This window comes from Oncorhynchus masou, chromosome 19, assembly GCF_036934945.1.
Source record: "Oncorhynchus masou masou isolate Uvic2021 chromosome 19, UVic_Omas_1.1, whole genome shotgun sequence".
Classification (NCBI taxonomy): domain Eukaryota; kingdom Metazoa; phylum Chordata; class Actinopteri; order Salmoniformes; family Salmonidae; genus Oncorhynchus; species Oncorhynchus masou.
This window is the reverse complement of record NC_088230.1, coordinates 27,211,209-27,235,260: the sequence shown is the minus strand read 5'-3', so window position 1 is coordinate 27,235,260 and position 24,052 is coordinate 27,211,209. Positions and strand designations below refer to the sequence as shown.

General features: G+C 43.6%; 1 protein-coding gene across 1 annotated transcript in view; it reads right to left on the bottom strand.

Annotated features, from left to right (window-relative positions):
* Positions 1-10,533: 10,533 nt before the first annotated feature.
* Positions 10,534-24,052, bottom strand: part of LOC135506087 (filamin-A-interacting protein 1-like) — a 28,597-nt gene continuing 15,078 nt past the window's right edge. Inside the window, exons 5-6 of the mRNA XM_064925502.1 lie at positions 12,782-15,608; positions 10,534-12,317 (exon numbers count right to left, since the gene is read on the bottom strand). Coding sequence (XP_064781574.1) covers positions 12,117-12,317; positions 12,782-15,608 — 3,028 coding nt within the window. The 3' untranslated portion in view covers positions 10,534-12,116. The remainder of the gene's footprint in view (positions 12,318-12,781; positions 15,609-24,052) is intronic.

Genomic DNA, 24,052 nt, shown 5'->3' with positions numbered 1-24,052 from the left:
TGTTTTTGTTTTTCCCAGTAAATTGATGTTGAACATTCTCGTGACCTGAATTGACCAAAACCATGTTCTTGATTTGTCTACATGGAGATCAAATGATGAATCCTCATATAAAGACAGACATCTGTTTGAATATTCAGATTTATTGAGGCAAATAAATAACCAGCTGATATAGCATACATGGGTCATCCTTGGACAACTGTGCCTGATTACCTGGATTGATATCATAAATGACCTTTTCAGGGCATATTATCTAGACTGTGTGCATGCTATAAAATGCACACAATGCTCTGTATGTTGTCCATAAAGTTCACCATATAGCCATGGTCAACTGATGGTGTCTGGTAGCATGTTTTTATCTGCTTTATAGTAATGCATAGCCTATTAATCCAATCCTAGTCTCTTAATAATACAAATCATTTGGTGGGTGCTTATATTTGTCCTATTTCACACATGTGCACATATGTATTAATATGTATGTGTGAATTGGAATTGTGTTTTTTGCATATCCCAACTCTCCCTGAAACACCCTCGGAGAGTTGGGTCAAAGCCAGGGTCTGTTTTCACAGACGTAGTGCGCCATGAGTCTGGGAAACCGAGACTGATTCTAGCAAGTGATGATCTCATCATATAGGTCAGTCTACCATAGACAATGTTCAGGTAGGTGGTGTTTTTCTTCTTTTTTGATATCTAAAATCATGCTTCTAAGAATTTAAATCAAACACAGTGCACTCCTGATCTGAGGTTCAACATTTGATCATCTTAAAGTGGATTTTCTTTAGGTTATCCTCATATACACTAAATAGTGGGAATAAACATATTACTCTATACATTTGGTGTGACCAGTATTGTGTTTCTATCCCACATACAGTATATAGTGTACACTGAACAAAAATATAAATGCAACGTGCAACAATTTAAAAGATTTTACCGAGTTACAGTTCACATAAGGAAATAAGTCAGTTGAAATTAATTCATTAGGCCCTATTAATCTATGGATTTCACATGACTGGGAATACAGATATGCATCTGTTGGTCACAGATACCTTTAAAAAACGGTGTGACCATCATTTGCCTCATGCAGCACGACAAATCTCCTTTGCATAGAGTTGATCAGAATGTTGATTGTGGTCTGTGGAATGTTGTCCCACTCCTCTTCAATGGCTGTGCAAAGTTGCTGGATATTGGCGGGAACTGGAACATGCTGTCATACCCGTTACTTATGAGAATCCCATTGGTGACATGTCTGGTGAGTATACAGGCCATGGAAGAACTGGGACATTTTCAGCTTCCAGGAATTGTGTACAGATCCTTGCGACATGGGGTGGTAGACAACGATGCCATACACGCAGTCTGCCATCTGCCCAGTACAGTTGAAACCGGGATTCATCCGTGAAGAGCACACTTGCCCAGCGTGCCAGTGGCCATCGAAGGTGAACATTTGCCCACTGAAGTCGGTTACAACGCTGAACTGCTGTCAGATCAAGTCCCTGGTGAGGACGACGAGCATGCAGATGAGACGGTTTCTGACAGTTTGTGCAGAAATTCTTTGGTTGTGCTAGGTAAAGCCCCGCCTTATCTCAGCTCACTGGTAACCATAGCAGCACCCACTCGTAGCACGCGCTCCAGCAGGTATATCTCACTGGTCATCCCCAAAGCAAATTCCTCCTTTGGTCGCCTTTTCTTCCAGTTCTCTGCTGCCAATGACTGGAACGAACTGCAAAAATCACTGAAGCTGGAGACTCATATCTCCCGCACTAGCTTTAAGCACCAGCTGTCAGAGCAGCTCACAGATCACTGCGCCTGTACATAGCCAATCTGTAAACAACCCATCCACCTACCTCAACCCATACTGTATTTATTTATTTATCTTGCTCCTTTGCACCCCAGTATCTCTACTTGCACATTCATCTTCTGCACATCTACCATTCCAGTGTTTAATTGCTAAATTACTTCGCCACCATGGCCTATTTATTGCCGTACCTCCCTTATCTTACCTTGTTTGCACTCACTGTATTTAGACTTTTTGTTTTATTTTTTCTACTGTATTATTGACTGTATGTTTTGTTTATTCCATGTGTAAGTCTGTGTTGTTGTATGTGTCGAATTGCTATGCTTTATCTTGGCAGTTGCTATGCTTTATCTTATCCTGGTCCCAGTTGCAAATGAGAACCTGATCTCAACTAACCTACCTGGTTAAATAAAGGTGAAATAAAATTGAAAAAATTAAATACTGTATGTGGATTGTGTAAATTCTGCGTCTGTATATTGGGGCGGCAGGTGGCCTAGTGGTTAGAGCGTTGGGCCAGTAACCGAAAAAATAAACGACAAAATCTGTCGGTCTGCCCCTGAACAAGGCAGTTAACCCACAGTTCGTAGGCCGTCATTGTAAATAGTAATTTGTTCTTAACTGACTTGCCTACTTAAATAAAGGTTAAATATAAAAAAAAATTAAATGTGTATTTTTTTGTCTGTCTGTTTTTTTTACTGTCTGTAACTCTGTAGCAGCACAGTTTCACAGAGTCAAATTCCTGTACATGGAAATGTATTTGGAGAGTAAAGCTGATACTTCTTTAGCACTGCTGCGAATATGTATCACCACCATCACAATAAAATGTCTTCTAGACAAATAACTGACCCACTACCCCTCCTCTGGGATGTTAGTTTAGGCATTTTGGAGATTAACTTCTTACTCTTCTTTAGTCAATTTTAGCCATGTATCTTTCCTCACACACAAACCGCTGCAGAGTTAGCTCTGATCCAGGGTGTTACGTGTGGCTTGAGTCTACTTCAAGCCTTCCATTGAAGAAGGGTCAAGCAGCATGTAACACCCTGGACCAAAGCTACTGCAAAGTACACTTTTCATACCTCCTATACAACTCCATGTGGCCCTACTTTGCATTGAGGTGTAAGCCAGAATCCAGTGGTAATGCTATCAGAAAGCCCAAAGAATTGAAAAGAGTGCCTTTTGAGGTGCTCTCAATGTTAGAAATCATCTCCATGGCAGCCTGCTAAGTGCTGACTGTCTATTTGCTAATCAGTTGCCCGTATGGTTGCTGTGCAGGCCACTTGTCAGAGAAGGTGAAGGAAGTTCCACATCACTGTTTTGTCTGGGCTCAACTATCACATGGTGCACAACATTTCCTGTTGGGACAAGAAATTATTAAAAGAACCATGAGTAATACTGTGCCATTGTATCCTCACTCTGACCAACCAGTGAATACGAGGGGCATTACTCAAATCAAGGTACGGGTTGCATCCCAAATGGCACTCTAATCGCCTTTATAGTGTACTACTTTTGACCAAGGCACACAGGGTTATATAGTGCACTATATAGGGAATAGGGTGCCATATGGGACACAGAAGACAAGAACAGAGTCCTCTAATAACCTACTGATACTATTATTTCAAGGTTAACTTTATATTTCTATAACGCAGCATTTTGAAAACATGAATGATTCTTTGTGTTCAAAATTTGGTCATTAGAATCATCCATATACGCTTTATTCCACCAACATCTCAGTCAAACAACCCCAGGGAAGTGAAGGCAGTCAAACAACCCCATGGAAGTGAAGGCAGTCAAAACAACCACAGGGAAGTGAAGGCAGTCAAAATAACCCCAGGGAAGTGAAGGCAGTCAGACAACCCCAGGGAAGTGAAGGCAGTCAAACAACCCCAGGGAAGTGAAGGCAGTCAAACAACCCCAGGGAAGTGAAGGCAGTCAAAACAACCCCAGGGAAGTGAAGGCAGTCAAAACAACCCCAGGGAAGTGAAGGCAGTCAAAACAACCCCAGGGAAGTGAAGGCAGTCAAAACAACCCCAGGGAAGTGAAGGCAGTCAAACAACCCCAGGGAAGTGAAGGCAGTCAAAACAACCCCAGGGAAGTGAAGGCAGTCAAAACAACCCCAGGGAAGTGAAGGCAGTCAAACAACCCCAGGGAAGTGAAGGCAGTCAAAACAACCCCAGGGAAGTGAAGGCAGTCAAAACAACCCCAGGGAAGTGAAGGCAGTCAAACAACCCCAGGGAAGTGAAGGCAGTCAAAACAACCCCAGGGAAGTGAAGGCAGTCAAAACAACCCCAGGGAAGTGAAGGCAGTCAAAACAACCCCAGGGAAGTGAAGGCAGTCAAACAACCCCAGGGAAGTGAAGGCAGTCAAACAACCCCAGGGAAGTGAAGGCAGTCAAACAACCCCAGGGAAGTGAAGGCAGTCAAACAACCCCAGGGAAGTGAAGGCAGTCAAAACAACCCCAGGGAAGTGAAGGCAGTCAAAACAACCCCAGGGAAGTGAAGGCAGTCAAAACAACCCCAGGGAAGTGAAGGCAGTCAAAACAACCCCAGGGAAGTGAAGGCAGTCAAACAACCCCAGGGAAGTGAAGGCAGTCAAAACAACCCCAGGGAAGTGAAGGCAGTCAAAACAACCCCAGGGAAGTGAAGGCAGTCAAACAACCCCAGGGAAGTGAAGGCAGTCAAAACAACCCCAGGGAAGTGAAGGCAGTCAAAACAACCCCAGGGAAGTGAAGGCAGTCAAAACAACCCCAGGGAAGTGAAGGCAGTCAAAACAACCCCAGGGAAGTGAAGGCAGTCAAAACAACCCCAGGGAAGTGAAGGCAGTCAAAACAACCCCAGGGAAGTGAAGGCGGACGACAATATGCAGGATCAGGATGCATCTGAGTGAAAGTGGAATTCACTTGTTGTGAATCTGAGATTCTGCTATCTCATGTTTACTGTCCCAGGCCTAGTTTCCAGATGCTTCTCTTCGCAGGCAGACCCTATATTAACCCACCATCACCTTCTCTTCTCTATGGATGCGTCCCAAATGGCATCCCATTTCCTATATAGTGCACTACTTTTGACCAGGGCCCATAGGAGTCTGGTCAAAAACCGTGTACTATATAGGGAGTAGGGTGCCATTTGGGACGCATCCTGTTTCCATTGGGTCTGGTACCCGTCTCCCTACTGAATATTCAGGTATGCCCTCCCATGCACCATAACATCAGCAAGTTGTTTTCTTCTTTTGCTTCCTTCCACTTACGTAAACCTTTGTTTATCTGCTCATCAAATCAAATTGCATTGGTCACATGCACATATTTAGCAGATTTTATTGAGGGTGTAGCGAAATGTTTGTAAAGGATAGGAGGTTGTGTTCTCTTGGGAGAAGTAGTGTGTGGTTTTTGTTATCGCTTTATAGAGATGGAGTCTGCTTGTATAGAAATAAGTATGTCTTAATCGCTCTAGAGGGTATGTTTAATCAATTGGTGCATGGCTATGAGAGCGTCACCACCCTGTGTTGAATTTCCTCTCTATCTGGGTCCAGACCTGTGGCATGCCTTCCCTCAGCACTTCCTTTTCACATCCTTGTTTAAATACTTTTTGGATCAGGAGGAAATACAGTAGGCCTCGATGGTCGCTAGCCAAATGTAGTGGACTGTAAGTTCATAGTCCAAGTAAACGTAGGCTACATTAATTATTTACCATAGAAATAACATTACATTTAGTCATCAGATCAGAAAGACGGCTTCATTCTTTTTTACTCTCCAATTTAGCATTTTCAGATTGAGCTATCCATATTTCTCCAGATGAGGGAACCATAGACCATCATAAGAACATCATATCATCTTGAGACAGGCTACATAGGGACAAATGCTGAAAGCTAAAGTATCTTGATGCAATGCATCTGACTCAAACTTGACTTGATAATTCAATAACAAGGCTGCACCTTACGGTCTGGGTGCTCTTGAAGCAGAAAACAAATGTAAGAATGAAAACGATTTTGTACAGAGATGTAGAATGTCCTCCACGTCCTCTGCGATCTAGCCCTGAGACAATACGGTACACAACACATTTCCCCTCCCTCCAGAAAGAGATATACATCAGGACTCGGTCATATCAAGAACCTGGGCCAAAGCATGACCTGTTTCTTCCTGTTTTCACTCTTGGTCTCTCACCCTCACTGTGGGTGTATCCCAAATAGCTCGCAATTCCCTTGTCAATACTTCAACGTTAAGGTACTTGGCAACCTATTCTCTATATAGTGCGCTACTTTTGACCAGAGCGCTTTGGCAGTGCTTAATTTGAGTCGGATCCTGACCGAAAACGATCCCGCACCTCTCAGTTTTGGACTGTTTAATTATTGTGTTGTGCCTGAAAATCTCCCCCCTGCCAATATAATACACATACATTAATTATTAAGTTTGGTTGGATTCTGGCCGGGGGAGGGGATTCTGCCAGGGGGAGATTTTCCCAGATCTGGGACCTCTCCTGGCATGAAAAATAATTGTCACTGTTTGCAATGTACAAACAAAAAAAAAGCGATCAGTGTTAGAGTTGCCACCTCTGTAAGTATCCCGCCCCCTAAAAAACCATCATGTAAAAACGTGATATACTAAGAACCGTTTTGTGTTGGTTTAATGGTTTGCGCAACAGTATAGCCTAGAGACTGACCAACGCGTGGCCGTTGCTGTGGTGAGAGAGACGCGCCTGAGTCTCTCTGAGAGATTCACAGAATTGAAAGGAAGTCATTCCGAATACTACACCAGGAGAAGGCCTATAATTTAGCCTATCTGTGGACTATGTGTAGCCCAATCACAAGGCATAGCCTTCAGTCGGGACCAAGTGGAAAATCTGTCAGTGAACAGCATGCATCCAAAACAGGCCTTTCACAATTTTTCAAATAAAATCGCAGGAAAACACAGGTTGGAAAGCAAATGTCTCCTCCTGAAAAGAGAATACTAATCTGTGTATTCTACCAAAATATTTTATCTTCCAAATAGACCTGTTACGGATACAGGTATCCTGTGTGTCTTGTGTTCTTTTCTCTCCTTCTCCCCTCACAGGTGAAAATCATCACTCCCCAATCAATTATCAATCAGAAGACACACCTCCTCTGGTTTCCTACCCAATCACAGTTCCTTTCCCTTGGTTTAAAAACCCTGTCAGTTGTTTTCTTTAGAGCTCCATCTCTCTGTCAATGCCATCTGTCTGTAGCTTGTGCTGTGTTTCACGCTCTCCTACTATGTCTATTTTGTTTTACGTATTGAGGTCTCTTTTGTTTGAGCAACTCCATATAACTTTGTCCTCACCTGTGAGTATTTTTGGTTATGGTGTTTGAGTGTTTGTTTGCTGGTGGGAAAAAGGGGAACCAAGACAAGTCGCCCATGGGCATACACTACTTGTAGGTGAACTTTGTTAACACTAGTTAGAACTGGGCGGACCACCCACTGTATTTTTGGTGAGTTAGTTAGCTGTTGAAATAGGCTAGTCTAGCTGAGGGGTGTTTTAGGATACTTAGTTTCTTTCCTTGGGTCCAGCTCAGCCCCATTTCCTGCTCACTTAGGCCTAGGCTATTGGTGGATTCAAGATGAGGTCATTGATCTCTGTTTGTCAGTGTCAAAGTAGCCTGTCATTTTAATCATTTGTGCAGTATAAAAAAAATATTCAGTCATGTAAAATGATGTAGAATTGCATGAAATTGATTTATAAAAGGCCACATTTTTCAAGGACCCTAGGTTACAATTTATTCTGCAAGCACTTCTACTCTACTGCTCTATGCCACTATGCAAAGGCAATGATAATGGATGCAATGCTTTATTATGATTTGATGCTTTATGTTATGTTCCAGTACCTCCGAGCCCCCCAAGAATTAACCTCCTTCAAGTCGCTGTATAGCAGACACAGTAGCCATCTGCATATATCCATCTCTCTCTGGGATTAGGCCTAAATTTATTTTCCTTTATATAGACTATGTACACAGTACCAGTCAAGTTTGGACACACTTACTCATTCAAGGGTTTCTTTATTTTTACTATTTTCTACATTGTAGAATTATAGTGAAAATATAACTGAGAACACATATGGAATCAAGTAGTAACCAAAAAAATATATATTTTAGATTCTTCAAAGTAGCCACATTTGGCCTTGACAGCTTTGCAAACTCTTGGCTTTCTCTCAGACATCTTCACCTGAAATGCTTTCCCAGCAGTCTTGAAGGAGTTCCCACATATGCTGAGCACTTGTTGGCTGTTTTTCATTCTGCGGTCCAACTCATCCCAAACCATCTCAATTGGTTTGAGGTTGGGTGACTGTGGAGGACAGGTCATCTGATGCAGCACTCATCACACTCCTTCTTGGCCAAATAGCCCTTACACAGCCTGAAGGTGTGTTTTGGGTCATTGTCCTATAGAAAAATAAATTATAGTCCCACTAAGCGCAAACCAGATGGGATGGTGTGTCGCTGCACCTTGAATTCTAAATAAATCAGTGTCACCATCAAAGCACACCCACGCCTCCTCCGTGCTTCACTGTGGGAACCACGCGTGCCGAGATCAGCTATGCTGAGTCTCAGACACAACAGATGGAACGAAATATCTAGAATTTGGGCTTATTAGACCAAAGGACCTGTCTAATGTCTATTGGTTGTGTTTCTTGGCCCAAGCTAGTCTCTATTTGTGTCCTTTTGTATTTATTATGGATCCCCATTAGCAGCTGCCAAAGCAGCAGCTATTCTTCCTGGGGTCCAGCAAAATGAAGGCAGTTTTTACCATTTTAAAACATTACAATACATTCAAATTTCACAACACACTGTGTGCCCTCAGGCCCCTACTCCACCACTACTACATTACTAAATCCATGTGTATGTTATTGTATGTGTCTGTGCCAATGTTTGTTGTCAATACCGCTCATAAATAAAATAAAATTAGTGATGAAGTCACTCTCCTCCACTTTGAGCCAGGAGAGATTGACATGCATATGATTCACATTAGCTCTCTGTGTACATCCGAGGGCCAGCCGTGCTGCCCTGTTCTGAGCCAAATGCAATTTTCCTAAGTCATTTTTTGTGGCACCTGACCACACGACAGAACAGTAGTCAAGATAAGACAACTAGGGCCTGTAGGACCTTCTTGTTAGTGATGTTAAGGCAGAGCATTGCTTTATTATAGACAGACTTCTCCCCATTGTGGCCACTACTGCATCAATATGTTTTGACCATGACAGTTTACAATCTAGTGTTACTCCAAGCAGTGTAGTCATCTCAACTTGCTCAATTTCCACATTATTTATTACAAGATTTAGTTGAGGTTTAGGGTTTAGTGAGTTTTGTTCCAAATACAATGCTTTTAGTTTTAGAAATATTTAGGGCTAACTTATTCCTTGCCACCCACACTGACACTAACTGCAGCTCTTTGTTGCGTGTTGTAGTCATTTCAGTTGCTGTAGTAGCTGAAGCGTATAGTGTTGAGTCATCCGCATACATAGAAACTCGGGCTTTAGTCAGTCAGTGGCATGTCATTAGTAAAAATTTAAAAAGGGGCCTAAACAGCCACCCTGGAGAATTCCTGATTATATTTGATAGGCTTCCATTAAAGAACACCCTCTGTGTTCTGTTAGACATGTAACTCTTTATCCACATTATAGCAAGGGGTGTAAAGCCAAGTTTTTCCAGCAGCAGACTATGATCGATAATGTCAAAGCTGCACTGAAGTCTAACAAGACAGCCCCCACAATCATTTTATCAACAAGTGGTTTCTTTTCAGCAATTAAACCATGAAGGCCACTCAGTCTCCTCTGAACAGTTGATGTTGAGATGTGTCTGTTATTTGAACTCTGTGAAGCATTTATTTGGGCTGCAATCGGAGGTGCCAATGTCTGAGGCTGGTAACTCTCTAATGAACTTATCCTCTTGCAGCAGAGGTATTTGAGCTCTTCTTGAGCTTGGTCTTTTACCAAATAGGGCCATATTCCGTATACCACCCCTACCTTGTCACAGCACAACTGATTGGCTCAAACGCATTAAGAAGGATAGAAATTTGTGGAATTAACTTAACATTGCACACCTGTTAATTGAAATGCATTCCATGTGACTACCTCATGAAGCTGGTTGAAAGAATGCCAAGAGTGTGCAAAGCTGTCAGTCATCAAGGCAAAGTGTGGCTACTTGGAAGAATCTCAAATAGATTTTTTGATTTAACTTTTTTTTGGTTACTACATCATTCTATATGTTATTTCATAGTTTTGATGTCTTACTATTATTCTACAATGGAGAAACTAGAAAAAAATGAAAACCCTTGAATGAGAAGAGGTGTCCAAACTTTTGACTGGTACTATATGTATTTTTTTTAACTGACAATTAAAATCAATCAATCAATTCAAGCGGTGCAGCGGTTAATTGATGAATGGAAAGAGACCTCTGTTACAAAACAGAAAAGTTGAATGACATTCTGAGATTGTCAAACCAAACCTTCAATATTGCGTAAGCCTACAAAGTCGGGAGGGATGTAGTTTGGGATGCATTTTCTGTTTCTCGAGATTGACACAGTTTATTTATTGTGGTGTTAAAACACAAACAATGATATTGAAGTGCCCGAAGTCAGTATGCTTTGTTTCTTGGTAGTGACGCATTGGCACAGAAACCTGTTCATGGACAATTTGTTGCATGTATTTTATATAATTATAAATATGGCATGAAAATGTAGAACATCTGATTTTCCCCTTAGCTGATCATTGTTTGCAGCCAGCTCTGATTTGTAGTGTAATGAAAAATGCAGGGAGAGTGAGCTTGTCTGTGGTGGTCGGCGAAACCTCAACCTTCTGGCCCATAGACCTGCGTGGCATCGACTGTTCCACAAAAGCATGCTGTGGCAACGTTGATATTTACAATTATAAACACAGGGTCGCTACAGTTATTGATATTTGTGGTCGTAAACATTATGTGAAAATATTTTTTACTTTGAGGAGAGGGATGCATTTAGTTTTTTAATGACACCTTGAGTTGGACCATCTCCTCCCACCCAGTAAATTTCAATCTGTCCCTAAAACATTATGGACATGCAAGATTACAGATGAAGAGTTAATTTTTGTTTAGTCTTCTCTGACATGCTGTAAGCCATTTTACAGATGTCATTCTACAGAGCAGTCATAGAGATAGAGGACTCATCATGGATGGAACCTGTTTTAGCATGGACATTGCCATTGAGGGCTTGCGCTATTTTACAGTAGTCAAAGTAGACAACCGGGTCGGGATGGCGCTGCCCATGCTGTCACAGACGCTGTAATGATACAGATATAAAGAGGAGTCCTCTATGAGAGTAGTATGGATAAAACACTCAAACATGGAAGGTTTCCTGTTTGTTACTCTCACTCTCCTGCTTTCACAAAATTCTTTATTTAGTGAACATCAAGAAGATTTTGCATTGTAATATCTCCACATGAATAATATAAACAAACAGTCGTACTTTATTCCAAAGAAAAATATATTTTTTAAAATGTGGCACAAATTAGTGTTGTTGATGACTGATCAAAAGGTATTTTACACACAATTCATAAGAGCTACTGTACCGTATTCCAAAACCTCCATAAGAAATGGTGAAATAAACAAAACTATTAAAGGCCCAGTGCAGTCAAAAATGTGATTATCCTGTGTTTATATTTTTCACACTATGAGGTTGAAATAATATTGTGAATATGATGATAATGCCCTTTTGGTGTAAGAGCTGTTTGTAAAGACAGCTAATTTTCAGTTTTCCCCTCTCCGGCCATTCCCATAAATTCTTGCTTGAGAAATGGTCCTTTGCTAAAATGCTATTTTTGTTTCCTTTTTGACCATTTTAATTGAAAACAATCACACTAAGGTACTTAATTTTTACCCAGAAATGATTTGATATTTAGATAGATAAATGTCTACATTAGACCTTTAACAACATGAATTATGAAACCAAAAAATATCAACAACTCTGTGTGACAACAAGCCTGATGAGGGACTAATAACATTGTGTCAATCAAAAAAAAAAACATTGCATTCTGGTCTAATTAAAACATGCATGGAAATGCATTCTGGTCAACGTGCCACACAGCCTGATTGAAATCAACATGGATATACAAATATTTTTGGGAAACATACAAAACTACAATACAATCTAATTTCAATGTGCTGCCCCAATGTTTGAAATGGAGAAAATAGACATGTCTGTGGTTTCTGATAGAGCTATTCTCTGTGTATCTGTGAGCAGATGAAATCCAACACTGGCTACAGTATCCTATTCTGTTTTTGGCTGGCAAGACTGGTCAGAATTGACTCATGGGGGACTCTGAGTCCATAGATAGATAGTGGGGGCAGCATGTGGCCCTCAGCACTTCCCTCCCCCTGAGGAGGTAGAGCTGCAGACTGTTGACCTCTTCAGTTCAATTTTCATAGACTGGCTCTCGGCTCGCGACTCTATCCGTGTCACAGTGGAAACGCCTGTCACAACTGCCTTGCCTGTTTTCATACCTTTTGGCATAGGGATTCGTGTGGCCGTGGCCCGAGTTGACTGCACATCCGCCCCGGGCTAAAAGGAATCACAAAGTAAGACAAAAGCACAGACAAAGGCTTTTTCAAGTATTATTATCATAGACAAGCACGCACAATAGCAACAAGAACAACTTTGTGTACATTTGGTGGAACTAAATTCAAGCTGGCAAGCTATATACTTGTTGCTGTGAATTTTATCATTGTTAAAACATGTGTTGCAGAATTACATGTAAATGAAAGAAATACATTCACACCGATTCAAGAGGGATGACAAAAGTTGGCCATCTTGGATATAGGTTTTCATTAGAATTGCAATATAATTGAAGTGTTGCATTTCTTAACTTTCAAAAAGCTTCCATCCATAAATCTAGCTATCAATTTCTAAATTGTGCAATAAAAAGCCTCTGTTAGTGAGACAGTCCTTGTTCAAATCATCATATAATGTGACAGAGAGAGAGCGATAGAGAGCTTATGTAAATATACTAGAATTTGAATACTCACTACAGACTGAGTTGGCCTGGATAGGGCAGAGGTGCTGGGGGTGATGGTGATGCTGCTGGTCAATTTGCTTGGCGTAGTCTTCCCAGGCATGGCGGTGTTGTTGGGTTGACATGGGGAGCGCAGCACCGTACCTGTGGGTGCCTCCTTGCTCTCTGTGCTCACACAAAGGGGCCTTACTGTCACCGTGGGGCTGCTACTGCTACGGTGTGATGGCCTCTTGAACTGAGCTCCCAGGTGGATGTGGATCTTGTTGTCCTCTGTGGTGGTGATGATACTGGCATTGGAGTTGTAGTTTCGGACAGGCGTCAACGACTGCTTCTCTGGGGTCACCTTGAACACAGCCCGGCCCATGGTGCTCATATCATGGGTCTCAGGGGATGTGGAGGCAAAGGCCACTGGAGTGGTGTTCACTGTGACGATGGAGACGGGGGAGAGAGGTCTGTTCGAGTCTGAGTAGGAGGAGCCCTTACTCCTGTCTGGGGACTTGGCCCTGGAGATGGTGGTGATGGTGACTGGAGACTTGCACCGCTCAGGCCCACCCATCATGCCCTCACCTGGCTTGCTCTTTGAGGACACGGTGGTGGGCTTGGGAACAATGGTGATGCGGGGCCTCTGAAGGCCCAATGTGGGGATGATGGTGGCGCTGGAGAAGAAGTCCTCAGCACGAGGGCCAGTGATCTTCAAGGAGGCAGTGCTTTTCTCGTGATCGGGGGTCACTCGGATGTGCAGCGGCTGGCCTGGCTTTTGGGACATGGTCAGCTCGGGTGGACGAGCGGAATAGTCCCCATTAACCTGAGGGGATAGGGTCTTCTCTGGGGTGGTCTGAGTGATCGTCACTGCATCATTCTTTTTCATCCAAGGTATCCAAGATTTTCTCAGGCCCAGATCAGTGGCTGCAGGGGGGTAGCGCTCCAGCACGGTTACAGGCTTCTTTAGACCCCTCTGTCTCAGGTTGCTCATAATATGGTTCTCCTCCAGGACAGATTTCCTGATGAACACTGCAGGTGTGTCCTCCTCAACAAACTCATTGACCACTACATCTGTCTGCACTGCGGTGGAGGTGACTGGGACATCTACTATCCTCCTCCCATTCATACTGGGACGCAGGGCGCGGCTGTAGCGCTTGGTGACCTCCAGCTCTTTGGTGAGGTTGACCACATCCTGGCTCAGGCTCTTCTTCTTGTCAACCTCCTCCATGGACCTCTGCTGGAGGAGGGAGTAGTCTACCTGCAGCTGGGAGAGCTGGTCCTCCTTGTTCATCAGCTCGTGGATCTTCTCTTTGAGGGCCTGGACGTCTGCCTGCAGGTCTCTGGCTCTGGCCTCTTCTATTTTGCAGCGAATCCTTAACTCAGCCTCCTGGCTCACCGCCTCTCCCTTCTCTATGGCCTTGTTCATGGCGGTCTGACTCTTCATCTCATCCAGCAGCTGAGCGAGAACAATGGCCTTGTCGTGCTCCGTTCGAAACTTCTTCTCCAGTAATTCGTACTCGTCCTCTGTCTTCATCAGGTCACCTTCCACCACCTCTAGCTGTTTTAGGCGGTTTTTGAGTCTTTCGATTTCCTGCGTTAGCTCGTTGACTTTGTTGTGCTCAGCTAGGGATATTTTGTCCTTATTAGCTCTGCTTTTTAATGATTCTCTTTCTGCCTCCTCTAGCCCCTTCATTTGTTTTTTCATCACGTCGACCTTGAAGCTAAGATCCCTGCACTTTTCCTCTTCACTTGCGAGTTTTGTTTTCAGTTCATCTTTCTCTTTAGTAAGCGACGTCACTTTTACCTCCATTTCTGATTTCAGTCTGAGGAACTTTTTGCTCTCCTCAATCAACTTTTCTGTGACTTCCATAACCTTACCCTGCTCAGTTTTGAACATCTTATTTAAATCATCGCTCTTTAGCTCCTCTTGTTTTATTCTCTCAGTCATGTTCTTCCTCTCATCCACTAGTATCACTGTAAATGACTTCAGCTTCATCAGGTCATCCTTTAGGCCCATCTCTGCTTTCTCAAGTCTCGATTCAGAGTTCTCCAGTTCTTTCATATGTTTTTTAACTGTGTCCAGCTCACCAGCTAAGTCATTTGCCAGTCCTTTCTCTCTTACTATGTTAACATGAAGTGTTGCACACTCTGATTTGTTCATGTTGAAAGTTCTCTCCAGTTTCTCCAGCTCCCCCATTCTCTTTTGCAATTTTTCCACCTCCAGCCTCAGCTCCCGGCCAGTGGTCTCCTCGTCTTGTAGCCTCTTCCTTAGCTCCCTGGCTTGGCTCTCTGTCTTGGTGATCTCCTCATCCTTGCCCTCCATCTCCAGGACTCTCTTGCGCAGTGTCTCCAGCTCCGCCATGAGGCTGGAGTTCCCACCCCCCTTGCTGATCTTGTCCCTCAGCTCTAGGAGGTCTTCCTCTGACTTCTGCAGTGCCTTGTTGCTTTCCTCCAGCTCCTCGATCCTGTGGGCCAGGCTTGCCAGCTTCAGGCGGAGCTGGCGGCTCTGGAACTCCTGGTTGGCCAGCTTGGCAGTCATCTCCTCACGCTCCTGGGTGAACTTGGTGGCTTTGCACTCTAGCTCCACCTCGAGTTTGTGGACCTTCTGGCTGTCCTCCTTGGCGTTGCCGCTGACAGCGACCAGTCGCTGTTCTCTCTCCTGGAGCTCGCTGCTGAGGTTCTGGACCTTCTGGCTCTGCTGGTCGATCTGCTCGATGTGGAGCTGCCGCTCGTCCACCAGCATCAGGACAAAGGACTTGAGTTTGACCAGCTCCTCACGGACCTTCTCTAGCCTCCTGCTCTGATCCTTGTCTTTACAAGCCTGGTACACCTTATCCTGCTCCAGCAGCTCCTTTAATCTGGGAGAGGGAGAGAGAATGTGACAGAGATGGAGGAAGTGAGAGAGATATGAAGTGTGATTGAAATTCTCTATTTGAGATTTTCAGATGTTGCTCCTGATGTAATAATGATTGATCCCCTTCTATATTAAGACACTGTGAATCTACTACATTGTAATTACACCCACAGGAACAGTGTACAGGAACAATGTAGTTACCTACTGCTACATAGCACTTATAACTATTGAACCTATGAGTTTGTAAAGTACAAATAGTAAAAAAAATAAAGGCATTAACAGAATGAATGAAAAAGTATTCTAACTCAACATTTCTCACAAATCTCCAAAGTTACTAACATTTCAAACATTTATTTGTGATAGGTAGCATGTGAGACACTGAAGTGAACTACACTGTATAGATTGCCCTGTTAGTGTGCACTTGCACATCTCTGTAGTTCCCAGAGTAGAGGAGCCTGACCAGACTCAAAATGAGTTCCTTACCCCCAGCCCAGAATCCCGTGGGCAGTGGTGGGAGCTGGAATGGGAGGGAGGCAGGCAAGCAGAAGAGATGGCAAAGGCATGATAGGAGAGGGAACAACAGGAGGGCAGATTAGAAGCCTGAACCCTCATGTGATTCTCCTCAACAGGGGTAACCCTGCCCTTCACACAGAGCAAAGGACCACAACATCAGAGATATGCTAGCTAAACTGTAAAAACACAACCAGTGTCCTTAATGTGGCACACTGCCAACCTAGGGCCACCGAGTGAACCTTAACGGAATTATGTTAGTAGATGTTTAACTAATCTCTGCGGGAGTCTCTCTGTCCAAGTGCTATAGAGAGTCTGCTGACTGCAACAGGTCCCCATCCATATGGGAGACACACTAGAAACACATTAAAATCAGGAGTGAGTTCTGCACATCATTGTCCTTGGTTGAAGCCTGTTACTTTGTATTACAAACATTCTCCCTGCATGGCACATTACCCAAATCCACCAGGAGCCAGTCTAACAACAATGATCGCAGCCAGATTTCACTGTTTTCTCAAACTTTCAACAGCTTAAGCTATCAGACTTACCGACTGCTAGTCAGGAGGGATGCATAGCAGGTAGGTCCATGCCTAGTGTGTTTTGGATAGTGCAGGAGCTGAGCTGTATGCAAGCAGGCAGCGGCTCTCTCTCACAGGGTCATGAGAGGGCCCCCACTCCACAGGGACTTAGCCATCACATTCCAAACATGTCATCAATGGACAATGAAAGGTGAATGTTGTGTAAAACTAGCCCTGCTCCACTTGCGGGTGGTGATGTCATCCCTCCTCCCATTCATGGCACAGAATGGTGCTGCCCTTGTTTGGCCACAGAGGAGGAGTTCAAGCCAGGGGGGGAAGGCTTTTCACACCATCTTTCCTGTTCCCCTCTTTCTTTTCTTTCTCTCTCCTCCAACAGAGAGGGGGAATTGTATTTGTGAGAAATACAGTAGATTTGCAGCAGCCTTTTGGACCAGAGGTAAAGTGATACTAAGTTAGTAGTGTCTTTCCACTTTTCATATTCTAGCTGGTGTCTTGCCTGACCCAATTGTCTCTTGTCCTTCTTGCGGCCAACCGTGTTTCCATAGAAACAAGGGGAAAGTTTTGTTTCGGGGAGAACAATGTCACACTAGTGCCAGACCCTCTAGTTCATTATCTTCTGTCCCTTGAATGCAAAGGGAAGCAAAGTGGTAGAACAAAATAATGTCTGTGTAGGATGCTACTACTACATCCATAGTACACAGTGTAATGAATAGATGCCGAATCCCAAGGTGGGATAAAAGTAGACCAGAAAGACTCCTGCCATATGGGCCAAGCTCTTGTTTCTGTACTGCAAGGAAGCTTAATGAATAAATACACCCCTAGAACGCTAGTCTGTCGCAGGAAGGTTGCAGATATTTGTAGCACTGCAATGCTCTCACCATTAAAGCACATACAGGATCTCTCACCCACACTACAGTTCCTGGTTGGGGAGCAACACTTGGAGTCTTGTTAAAATGGAATCGTGCAAATACCACACAGACGATGTCACTCGTCATATGAATCCTAAAACCTGCGTCACGAGGTCCAGGGTGGCCTTCAACACAATCTGCCTGGCAGCTGTCGAGAAGAAAAGGCTCCAGATTAAGGGAAATAGAGGAATTAACTGTTGCATGACTCACCACAAATATTTACCATTAGCTACCACTGCATTTCAGGAGAGAGGAATTATACAACAAGGCTACTTCAAGGTATGCAGAAAGTCTTACTGAGGAGACCACGTTTGCGTTCCAAATGGCACCCTATTCCCTTTACAGTGCACTACTTATGACTAATATTGTTGTGCTACAAGATACCTCCTGGATTCCACCATTCTCAGTGGTGATGGTAGTGTTTCATGGCATTATGAATACGTCCTTTATCAGATGACCAGTGTGTTCCCTGGTGGTCAGGGCTATTCATAGGAATTCTGTTGACAGAGGCCTATCAGTGACGTCTAGCAGAGAAGGTCCAAACCTCCCATACCACATGTGGCCAAAGCCAAGCCCACAGGAGAGACTAAACTAATGACACACCAATTAATATAACGATTACTATTTTTTATTTTTTTTATTTTTTACTTTGAACAGAAAGGAAGTCACATTTGAGAAAAATCCCTCTACTCAGGGAGAATGTTTTCCTCTGGGAGAGTCTCATCTTGTCTTTTTTTTCAGTTTAAAGTAACACATTTGGAAAACGGAGATGGCCATATCACTATGTTTTAATGTAGGGAAAACATATCTATCTTCTTGCAAGAATAACTACTAACAGAAGACCTGATAGAAAAGGAGTAGTGGTAGAGGTTCCACCAGAGTGGAGCAGATGTCTCTCTCTCTCTCTCTGTGTGCACTGACCTGCATCCTTTCACAGGTGCTCAGGGTTGTCCAGTCTATGACATCACCTATAGTGAGTGAATGTCTGAGATGACTGCAGCTGGGAGGAATGTGTTATCACACGGTGCTGAGAGAGCGGGGGAGGTGCGGAGGGTAAAGGTCATCGGTGGGGGTTGATGGGGGAGGCGCGGAGGGGAAGGGTCATCGGTGAGGGGTGAGTGGTGAGGGGTGGGGGTTGATGGGGGAGGTGCGGAGGGGAAGGGTCAACTGCGGGGTCGGGGTTGACGGGGCAACTGCAAATCTGTGCGTCAGAGAGCACAAGACAAGAGCATGTAAGTATCTAGTTTGCAGTACACAGACTCCCACACACAAAGCACATGCTGCTTTACAAAATCTTTCAAAACTCGAGACTGAGAGAACCAGAGATGGACATCTGCTCACCAGATGAGTAATGATGTTGAGGTGACCACATGTTTGGAGACGGAGTATAATCATGTTCATGCATTTGAATTGTGCAGAAGTCACTAGTCTGTCATTTCCCATGTTGCTGAATGTGACCCACTCAAACCAAATAGGAATATAAAACCCCTCGAATGTATTATTTAAACATGTCATATATTTAACTCCCTCTAAGACTCCACTCATATAAACCTAGCTAAAGGCTTTAACTAAATGTATGGTTGTTGGTCAGCTTGTTGTTCTCAGCCTGCTTAAAGGAATAATTTGGGATTTTGAGGCCCTTTAACTAAGTCAAATCAACTTGTGGATAACATTTTCATGTCCAGTATGAAGGAAGTTCGACAGTTTCGTGGGCCAATGCTAACTAGCGTAAGCACAGTGACTGGAAGTCTATGGGTGTCTGCTAGCATGTTGGCTGTTTTCAACAAGGTAATTAGACTCTGAAGTCATGGGCTGTCTTCTCCACGCTACGTCCAACAGACCGTGAAATCTCTGTGAATTTGTTCACTAGTTCACTGAACCAACCACTCTACATGTCCTCCAACTCAGAAAAACAAGGCAGTTCTCAGGTAGAGCACAGGTGGGGTACTAGGATTTCAAGGGCATTCCTCAAAATCATTAAGTAATGTGAAGCCCTACATGACTATGCAGATATGTATTGGGTCCATGGAAAGACTGGATGTGTCTCAAATAGCACCTTGTTCCTTATATAGTGCACTACTTTTAACTAGGGCCCATAAGGCTCTGGTCAAAAGTAGTGCACTATGTAGCGAATAGGGTGCCATTCTGGATGCTGGGCTGTATGTCTGAAAAACACAGAGTGTATGCCGGGAAGCTTCGGTGTCTGGCATTTACTGTCTGGCAGAGTGGGTAACATCCTCTTGTCTATTTCTCACAAACAGAGATAGAAACATCTCACCACTGCAGCGGTGGACTTAGTGATTTGGAGGCCCCAGGCAGAGGCCAGTCTGAGGACCCCTCAGGATTTATAGTAAAGACATGTCATTTAACTGTTTAATTTTTTTTTTTATGTTTTACCTTTTAATGTGCCATGAACACAGTCATGATGTTTTCATCTGATTGTCAAACAAATCACTTAAGTGTCCTTGTCACATTCATCCAAAATAAATCCAGCATCCGAACAGTGCACTGTGCACCCGTCAACTTTCCTTTAATTAGTAAGTGACTGAAACTACACTGAATCAACGTTGTGAACAGGGCACAATTGCCCATACCACAACTGCATTTTATCTACGTTAATTTTCATGCACTTTTGAATTAGGTACTGTGATGAGATCCTGAAGCCCATTGTTGTGCTGTTCATCTGCCGACATCACCTCATTTTGTTAAGGTATCTGGGACCAACCAATGCATATCTGTATTCCCAGTCATGTGAAATCCATAGATTAGGGCCTCATTTATTTATTTCAATTGACTGATTTCGTTATATGAACTGTAACTCCTTTGCAATTGTTGCATGTTCTCACCGAAGACAGCATCCAAGCAAGCGAAACAGCGCCCCCTCTGTCTTACTATATGTAGCCCATGTATCTGATGCTGTCAAGACAAAAAGAGTATGACATGCCATAATCTTTTTGGCCAGACAGCATCAGATACATGGACTACACATACATGTCCTCTGCCTCGACGACGATTGCAGTATTATCAGCAGCACCTGTCTTTTTACTAAAGAAATGCCTATTGTATCCACCTAGAGTCTAAGGGCCCAAGGCTGGGTTTCTACTCAGCTAACATATGGAATTGTTTTAAGATGGTCATACCAATGATAATTTAGCTATTTTCATTTTTAGAAACCCTGCATGAATAAAAACTACAGGTATATATTATTTGATCAAACACCTATTAGCCCACAGAAAAGCCTTTTAATAACTGATTCATACATGCAAAAACATGTTAAAAAAATTATCAAAAGGAAGTAAGTTTTGAAGTGTCTGTCCTATATCTGAGAGATTTAAGAAGCCCTCAAAAAAGATGTATACCTTAGGGACTCCCGGGTGGTGCAGTGCTAGCTGTGCCAGCAGAGACTCTGGATTCGAGCCCAGGCTCTGTCGCATCCGGCCGTGACAGGGAGGTCCATGGGGCGACGCACAATTGGCCTAGCATCGTCCGGGTTAGGGAGGGTTCGGCTGGTAGGGATATCCTTGTCTCATCGTGCACTAGCGACTCCTGTGGCAGGCCGGGCGCAGTGCACACTAACCAGGTCGCCAGGTGCACGGTGTTTCCTCTGACACATTGGTGCGGCTGGCTTCCGGGTTGGATGCGCGTTGTGTTAAGAAGCAGTGTGGCTTGGTTGGGCTGTGTTTCGGAGGATGCATGGCTTTCGACCTTTGTCTCTCCCGAGCCAGTACGGGAGTTGTAGCGATGAGACAAGATAGTTACTACTAACAATTGAATACCACAAAATTGGGGGGGGGGGGGGGGGGATACCTCCTTTTACGTGGAAATGCCCTAGTCACTCCCATATATTTTTCGGCCCTCTACCGGGGTTACTTTCAGACGAGAGTCTCGTGGCACTTGTGGGGGTTGTAGAGCAGATTGTGCTCATTAGATTCTCATCTTTCCAGAGAGGGGTATGTCCAAAACCGTTCGGACGCTTCACATGCTTTCGTGAGAAGACTCAGCCAGTACACTACTGAAGGAGCATGTATGTATTTGCATGTATGGAAATATAATGAACAACGTGAAAAACATATGAACAAGAGGCAATTAAATAATTGAGGGCATTCATTATAGAAAATTATAATTGACTGAAATGATTTGTGTACACAGCGTTTTATTTGGAAACGCAGGGCAGCTTTTTTCTCATAGAAGAAGACATATACAACACAATTTGTTCCTCAAATAGGAACAGCCAACCATCAGTTCCTTACATAAGCCCACTGGTCAATAAGCATGCAATCCACTGTCAAAACACTACCATATTTTCATGTTGTGGGTAAATGGTTCAGTGAGGCATGAGTTCTTTCCATTGGGGAGTGTTTTACACCTGGAGTAGCACTGTAGTGTTCTGATGGTGAGGGGCCATTTATGACCATGCATTATCAGATAGACAGATCCCTGCTCTGGGTCTTATCACATTACTCAGATTACTGATTTTACTTTAATGCATTCAGTTGTGCAACTGACTAGGTATCCCAAATGCCCCTTTGTACATAGGTGATGATGTCAGTGGTTCTGTCCTGACTTGCAGGTCTTTAAGTCTACATCCCAAATGGCACCCTATTCCTTACATAGTGCACTACCTTTAACCAGAGCCCTATAGGCCCTGATCAAAAGTAGTGCACTACATACGGAACAGGGTACCACTGAGGCACTTTACTGGGGGCCAGATTAGATTGACATCTGGATTCCACCTCTGTTATGAGCCTCATAAATTCCGCTTTGGAGCATCATGCTGGTATTGTATTTTTTAAATGACATCCTTCTTGTTTTAAAGTAACTGTCCAGTGTTTCCAAAGTTCTATGAAATATGACCTATAATTACCATATGGGTGAAAATAGTTTTCCTTACAGAAAATGGTAATTAAGCATGTTAAAAATCAGCTCTTCTGTGTTGGAATGGTGTGGGCGTATTCCAATCATAAAAAATATTAATGCGAGTAGACCGCTGATTGGCCAGTTTAGGATGACATCATCCTCCATGAGGAAATAGCAAGTATTTTTTTTTAAACAGTTTGTTTCAGATGCAAGTTTTCTGTTTTTTTAATGCAATCTTTTTTTTTTCAATTTATACTTTGGCCACAAATTCGAGTATAGGATGGGTCAACAACATTATTTGGTTATGAGTTAACAATTTGAATTTTTAAAATTGAGATTTTCACTGGACAGTTACTTTAAAGCCATAGCCAAAAACATAGTTGGTCTCACAGTAGGATAAGTGTATTTGATGGGAAATGACAGCTTGTTAACAATAAAGGTAAATGGGTGTGTTATTAATATAACAGCAATGCCATTAGAAAAGTAATCTAAGTAATATTGCCATAATACTGTGAATCATAGCTATAGCAACATGTATTTCACTATGTCAGTATCTCTTCTATATGGTGTGTTCATTGACAATGGTGACGTCAGTGCTCTCCAACCCTGTTCCTGGAGAATCAGATTAGTTACAACGGGGGTTGGAGTGCAAACCTACAGGAGAGTAGCTCTCCAGGAGCAGGGTTGGAGTGCAAACCTACAGGTGGGTAGCTCTCCAGGAGCAGGGTTGGAGTGCAAACCTACAGGAGAGTAGCTCTCCAGGAACAGGGTTGGAGTGCAAACCTACAGGAGAGTAGCTCTCCAGGAACAGGGTTGGAGTGCAAACCTACAGGTGGGTAGCTCTCCAGGAACAGGGTTGCAGTGCAAACCTACAGGAGGGTAGCTCTCCAGGAACAGGGTTGCAGTGCAAACCTACAGGTGGGTAGCTCTCCAGGAACAGGGTTGGAGTGCAAACCTACAGGAGGGCAGCTCTCCAGGAACAGGGTTGCAGTGCAAACCTACAGGAGGGTAGCTCTCCAGGAACAGGGTTAGAGTGCAAACCTACAGGAGGGTAGCTCTCCAGGAACAGGGTTGCAGTGCAAACCTACAGGAGGGTAGCTCTCCAGGAACAGGGTTGCAGTGCAAACCTACAGGAGGGCAGCTCTCCAGGAACAGGGTTGGAGTAAGAAACCCTCCTGTAGGTTGTGTGTGTGTGTGTGTGTGTGTGTTTTTTGGTTTTACTATCTATGTGTAGGACCAGAGGTCCTAGCAAGGCAAGAAAAATTGTGACAAGTTGGGACATTTCGCCGTTCCACACAAGGAACAAAAACTATTTTAGGTTTATAGTTTAGGGTTAGAAATGGTTTAGAATTAGGTGTTAAGGGTTAGGTTTGGGATTAAAGTTAAATTAGGTTTAGGGTTAGGGAAAATAGAATTTGGAATGGGAATCAAATGTTTGGTCCCCACAAGGATAGGAAAACAAACGTGTGTGTGTGTGTGGCAGAGAAGAGCTGTAGCATGGCATCAGAGCAGAGGGCTGTGGTGTGTGACGGTGTGATAGTGACGCCAACCCTCTCCCACCATGGCCGAGATTGATTTCTCTTTCATCCCTCATCATGTCCTGTTTCTCAACATCCCTGTGACACACAACTAAT